Below are 6,425 nucleotides of genomic sequence, written 5' to 3'. Positions count from 1 at the left end.
GACTGAGCAGGACTAAGACAAAGTATATGGAGAGCAACTTTAGTAATGTAAGGAGGCGGGGCGAGGATGTAGTAAATATGACTGGACAGGAGATGTACCTAAGATATCTTTCGCTATCTTGGTTCAATCCTACATAAGGAAGGAGAGATTGAAGAGGATGTTAACCACAAAATAAGAGCAGTTTGGTTGAAGTGAAAGCATGTTTCAGGAGTTCTATGCAACCGTAAAATACCTACCTAGTTGAAGGGAAAGTTTTATAAGACAATTGTAAGGCAAGTCATGCAGTGCGGCGCAGAATGTTGGGCCACCAAGAAGCAGCATGTGCATAAGATGAGTGTAGCGGAGATGCCAATGCTTAGATGGATGTGCGGCCACACAAGGTTAGATCGAATTAAAAATGAAGACATCCGTAGAAAGGTGGGGATGGCACCAATTGAGGAGAAGATGAGAGAGCACCGTTTAAGATGGTTTGGGCATATCCAACGGAGGCCTTTGGATGATCCAGTGAAAAGAAGTGACTCGTGCCAAGTTGATGGAGTAAAAAGAGGGAGGGGCAGACCGAAAACAACTTGGGTAGAACCGTAGAAACAGTGAGGAAAGACTTGAGGGCTAGGAACATAACAGAGAACTTGACCTTGGACAGGAGAGAATAGAAGAAAATGATCCATGTAGATGAACCCAACTAGTGTCAGGATTAAACTTAGTCCATGTGCGCCGGGTAGATCTTTTCACCTTCTTCATGAAAATTTTCTGAAGGATTCATTAGCCGACCCCAACTAGTTTGGGACAAAGGCTTAGTTCAGTTGAGTTGAGTTGTAGAAGCAATACTCTTTACCATTTTTTGGCTTAGAATAGTTGAGAACCATTTTGTGGTTTTTGTTTAGAAAACAGCAACCTATGCTTGCTACACTATTTTCCTCGATTTTTTATCTTCAAAAGCTGAAATTGGAAGGACCTGATTTTCAGATCTAGTAAGTGCTGCGAGAAATGGATGATCAGATGTCTTCCCATGTTTACAATGGAAAGAAGGAAATAGGGTTCTTACTTGTTATAGAACCCTAGGTTTATCTAGCAAAGTAGTTTTGAAGAACTTTGTAAATAGGAATCCATTGTTTCCCTTTCTCACAATCGCTTTATGGTGTCTAGGAATATATTCCAATTTACTAATCCACTAAAAGCAATAGACTCATTCCACACCAATGGATAATTCTGATGCATACCTAACCTAAAAAGTAAGTTAGGACTTGCAATGTAAATTGCATGGTGCAGTGTAAACCTTTGATTCCTCGCAAGACAACAAATTAAAAGTAAAAGTTATAAATTATAAACATCGAGGTAATCCGATTATAGAGAAATCTTTACGTGGAGATAAATATCATATGAATATCTAAATAACTTCCATCATGCTTCACAATCCAAGGTATGCTTCTAACATGTTAGAACTCGGAGAAAGAAAAGTTTTTGCCTGTGAAAATATAGAAAAGAGCAGAAAATGTATTGGTGTCCTTACAAGCTATGCCCCGTTTGGCGAATGACTTCCGGAGCCATCCAATATGGAGTACCCTTCATCGACTTGGCACCCGACATAGTTGCCTGTCATGATCCACAAGCCTCATAAGTGTATAAAACTCCAGGGAAGATTGGTTATTACGAGAAAGGACCAACCAGATAAGCAATATAACAGTAAAGATAATAAGAAGAGCAATGTCTAGACCAGATCAACAACTTTCTTGGATGCACCAAAGTCCGCAAGCTTGATGCAACCTTTATTATCAACAAGAATGTTTGCTCCCTGAAATCAGCAAAAAAGTCATACATTTTATTAGTTTAGGTCAAAACAGAATAAATGAGAGACTGTACTAGTTATAGCTGTGAATATCAAGGAGCATGCCTTAATGTCTCTATGTATAATTCCGTTCTTATGAAGATACTCCAATCCCTGCAATAACTGTTTTGTGTACATTCTTATAACCTGTCAACAATAAAAGTACCAAACACAGACATGAGCCTTCCAAACATCTATCCCAGCAGTTTGACGAACAAAAAATGTGACTTACAGCCTCGGGGAAGGAACCAAATTTCCCAAGTAGTGATGAGATGGAGCCACCGGGAACAAATTCCAACATAATATTTAGGGTTTCCTCCTCCCTGGCAGTTCCTAGATATCTCTGTTCAAACAAAAAATTAAAGCACACAGTTTACTTCCAAGTAATAGAACAAGAGATCATCACTTATATCAAAAGACAGCAATAGGAAATGAGGAAAAGAGATCATAAGAGAAAGCACCCACAACGATATTCGGATGAGACAGGTTCTTAAGAAGCTTGACTTCTTCCTCGAGCTCTCGAATATGAGCCTACACCAAATGTTAAAGGAAATCAGAAATACTTGCACAGAATTCTAAGGTCCAGCTTGTTTTAGATTATGGCAACTGATTGTCAATCCAAAACCTATTATTGGACTCAAAATTTTATTTTTTATTTTTGGACAACATGTTGGACTCAAAATTAAAATAGGTTTTGGACTGACAATCAGTTGCCATAATCTAAAACGAACAAGGCCTAAAGAAATAAGTTCATTTTTTCTTTTCTCCAAATGAATCTCTTGATGCCGCTTATTACACATCTACAGAAACTCATGAATTAGTGCCAAATAAGGAATTCACATACATTTAGGCCCCAGTTTGGATTGCAGGAGTTTTCTGGAAAAGTTTGGAAAGGAAAAATATTCCTAAAATATCTTACTTTTTTTTTACACATGAAAAAATATAACTCAAACCAACCCTATTCAATTTTTATTTAGAGGGACCTTCAAGTTATGATGACATAACTTGAACCAACCCTATTCAATTTTTATGTAGAGGGACATTCAAGTTATGATGATACCCCTCCAAATTAAGCATAATGATAACATTCCACTCTAAATTGAAGAAATACAAAAAAATCTTGATAAAAAATTTCCATCAGAAATATTTTTCTTGAAATCCAAACAAGGTCTTATAAATTCAAAAAAGAGAAAAAAAAAAAAAAGAAACGATATTTAGACCAATAGAGTAGCATTCAAATCTCACTTGTGTTCTCTCCTTTGAAGCATGGTTGGCCGCGATCAAAACCTGCAATCAGCAAATAGATAAAGGAAAATTAAACAAACAGAGACACAAAACTAGTATTCAGGACAATTTTAAATAGGGTTTCAGAAAAATCAACCTGTTTTACAGCGAGAAGTTCGCCAGAATCGAGATTCATCCCCATATAGACACGGCCATAAGCGCCACATCCGATTAATTCGCCCTTTCTCCATCGAATTTGAGGGGAAATATCTTTTGAAAGAGGACGAGATGGAGATCTAGGTTTTGTTAAAAGCCCAACCCTAGATTTTCTAAGACAAGATCCAATCTTTTCCGCAAAACTGCCTCGTCCTCCTTCTTCTCCTCCTTCTGTGATTCGAAAAACTAGAGATTTACGGACCGATCCGAAAATGTCCTGCATATTCTTCTTCTTCTCCTTCTCAATCTAGGATTAGGGTTAGGGTTAGGGTTTTTTAGGGTTTTGTTTCATGACCGTTTGAAGAATGAGTTAGGGTTAGGTTTCTATTTCTTATTTTATTTTTTTGATGATATGATTTCTAGTCTTGGTTCAGCGCCTCCACTTTAATCCCTCTCTTTTCTACTTTTCAAAAACTTTCCGCTTAGATTCCCAAAATGCCCTTCTTGACCGTTGGGGATTATTCTACGTTTTCTTTCTTGGATGCGAATAAATTATATATTGGATGGCACTTTTCGTTGATCCAAACCGTTCATCTACTGGGTCCAACTGTAGATGGATTGTGGTTTTTGGGGGGCCTCATTGTTCGTGGCATGTCGGAATCTTTCACAAGGAGCTGATATATTCACCCGTAAAATTTCCTGGCCGCCCCACTTTTTTTCTGTTTGGATGCCGGGTGAAAAAATGTAAATTTTGTGCCTATTTATTTATGTGGAAAGAAAGAAAGCCCAAGTAAAAACTAAGTTTCAAGTCCTAGGAAAGAAACAGAGCCTAAGGGGCCGTTTGGGTACGCAGATTTTAGAAACTAGGTTTTTAGTTTGAAAACAGTGTAAAATAAGGTTCATGACCAGGCTGATGTGTGTTGTCGTGGCAGTGTTTCTTGGATTTTAAGTGAGAAATTCAGGTTTAAAAATCTCTCCAGCATCCTGAGATTTCTACAACCTGAAAATATGGGAGGATCTGTTACTCTCTTGTTGACGGAAACAAGGGCGAAAAGTCAAAAACAACAGTTGGTCCGCTTCTTCTCTTATCTCTTAGATACAATTTTGAAGAAATCCCCGATTCTAAAATCCGTGTATCCAAACGGCCCCTGAGTAAAATGGATATCTCCAACACCACTCATATGACTTCCATTTCCAAGTCTAGCACGTGCCATCATCCTCCCATGTTGATTATGTAGCTCAGGAGTATTGAGCAGTTTGAACTCTTAGGGGCTCTTTGGATGCGCGGATTTTAGAATCTTAGATTTCCTTAAAATTGTAGATGGCAGACGAGAGAAGAAGGAGAACCGCCGTCGTTTTTTGATTTCTCGTCCTTCTTTCCGTCACCAAGAGAGTTGGTGATCAACCCATGTTTCCAGGTTTTAAAAATCTCAGGATGGAGGAGAGATTTCTAAAATCTGGATTTCTTACTTCAAATCAAGATTCTAAAGAGAAGTGAAACAGACGAACTCTTCTCCCATACAGGATTTTGAGGAAATCCAAGATTCTAAAATCCGCATATCGATGGTGTCTTGTACTCATGAATGTAGAGCATCTTTCTATTTGTCTGATAAGCCGGTAAGGGACCCGGCCAAACCCTGGTACCTCTCAATTAAAATTTTCAATCCCAGATTACAGTAATAGAGAATTAGTACCAAATGCATATGGATATTATTAGACCTCATCTCCTCATTAGAATTCTCTATCACTGCATTATCATGTCCAAATAAGTGGATCATTATATGCATGAGTGATCGGCCTTTGGAAAACACGATCTAGCATAATTTCAAACTTGATTGTCGATCCGTATCATCTGAAGGTGATCCAAGGGTCCGAATTTGTTCAATCATGGATTTTATGCTCTTGGCGTTCGATCTTCAAAATTTGATTGATCCAACGTTCGATCTTGATCATCCGGCATTTGAACGGCTCGGATGCACGGCATCAATGAGCTGGGCAATGTGTCCAGCTACACATAAAAAAATTATACGATAAGAGCACCCCCCAATTTTTTTTAAAAAATAACAACAATACTCAACCATAAATTGCATTGTAATGTGGCATACCCGCTATGACATAGTGGGTCCCACCTTTGGTTGATCCCGACCATTCATCTGAGAGGCCTTCCTTTCAATCTCCTATGGCCTAATTTCCCACATTATGACGATTGACTCGATTTTTCGGTAATCGGATATCTAAAGTAAAAATTATCAAGTGAACGGCTCAGATCAATCAATGTGGGACCACTATGCAACATCAGTTGTGGTTCTGTCAAAATCTCCACTGATGTTAGAACCTTTCATGTAGAGGGGTCACCTTAATTTGCCCATGGGTGACAAGATCACAACGATCAAATTATCCTAACCGTCGGATGAATGGCCTTCGCTTGCAAATCACAAACTTGGTCGTCTCTGTTTAACCCTCCTTGGGCTGCAAGCCAGGATCATGGTTTTAAATTTTGAAATTTCATTTTTTATAATTTCGTCCGAAATTTCAAGAAATTTAACCAAAAAAATCTCATTTTTTTTATTTATACAGCATTTTTGCTGAAATTCATTTCGGCCGAGATTCGGTATTAAATAAAATATTGGTTTTACAGGTGTACCCGATTTCGGCCGAAATTCAGTTTCGGTGAGGGTCGAAACACATACCGAAACCGAAATTTAAAACCTACCGAAACCGAAATTTAAAACCATGGCCAAGATCATCCCATCTTTCCAATTCTTCACTGAACCCACTCAAATCTTGAACCGTACAAATTAGGGTGACCCAAAGTTTGAGGTGATCTCGTGATCTACCAAACATGAGTACTCATCCTCGTTGGCCAAAATTTTAAGAAATTGATCAAAATTTTTATTGATATAGCATTTTTCCCTAAATTCCAACCGAAATTCGTTTAGGCTGAGATTCGTTATTGAATAAAATATTGTTTTTTAATAGTATACCCGATTTCGGTGAGGGCCGAAACGCATACCGAAACCGAAAATTCTATTCGGGTTGAGTTTTTCCAACTTGGGTTAAGTTTGGGTCGGGCTCGGATTGAGGGTTTGGACAACCTGACCCGAGTGAAACCTGGCATTTTTTATGATTTTTTTTTCTTGCAAGCTTAAAAACTGGGGTCGGATCAGGTTGGAAAAGGGGGGTCGGGTTGGAAAAAAGGGTTGTTCGGGTCAGGTCGAGT

The 6,425-nt window shown here is 38.4% G+C and overlaps 1 protein-coding gene across 1 annotated transcript; it reads right to left on the bottom strand.

Annotated features, from left to right (window-relative positions):
• Positions 1-1,434: 1,434 nt before the first annotated feature.
• LOC143867864 (mitogen-activated protein kinase kinase kinase 3-like) lies at positions 1,435-3,648 on the bottom strand. The gene is made up of 7 exons (XM_077376140.1): positions 3,207-3,648; positions 3,071-3,112; positions 2,291-2,356; positions 2,058-2,168; positions 1,892-1,972; positions 1,715-1,792; positions 1,435-1,593 (listed from the first exon to the last, which is right to left on the bottom strand). The coding sequence occupies exons 1-7, from the start codon at positions 3,486-3,488 to the stop codon at positions 1,507-1,509; spliced, it is 747 nt and encodes a 248-aa protein (XP_077232255.1). The 5' UTR covers positions 3,489-3,648; the 3' UTR covers positions 1,435-1,506.
• Positions 3,649-6,425: the final 2,777 nt, after the last annotated feature.

Source organism: Tasmannia lanceolata, unplaced genomic scaffold (genome assembly GCF_043159265.1).
Source record: "Tasmannia lanceolata isolate RefF3 unplaced genomic scaffold, GAP_Taslan_0.1 ptg000290l, whole genome shotgun sequence".
Taxonomy (NCBI): Eukaryota; Viridiplantae; Streptophyta; class Magnoliopsida; order Canellales; family Winteraceae; genus Tasmannia; species Tasmannia lanceolata.
The sequence above is the reverse complement of the archived record's forward strand: the minus strand, read 5'-3'. Positions and strand labels throughout refer to the sequence as shown.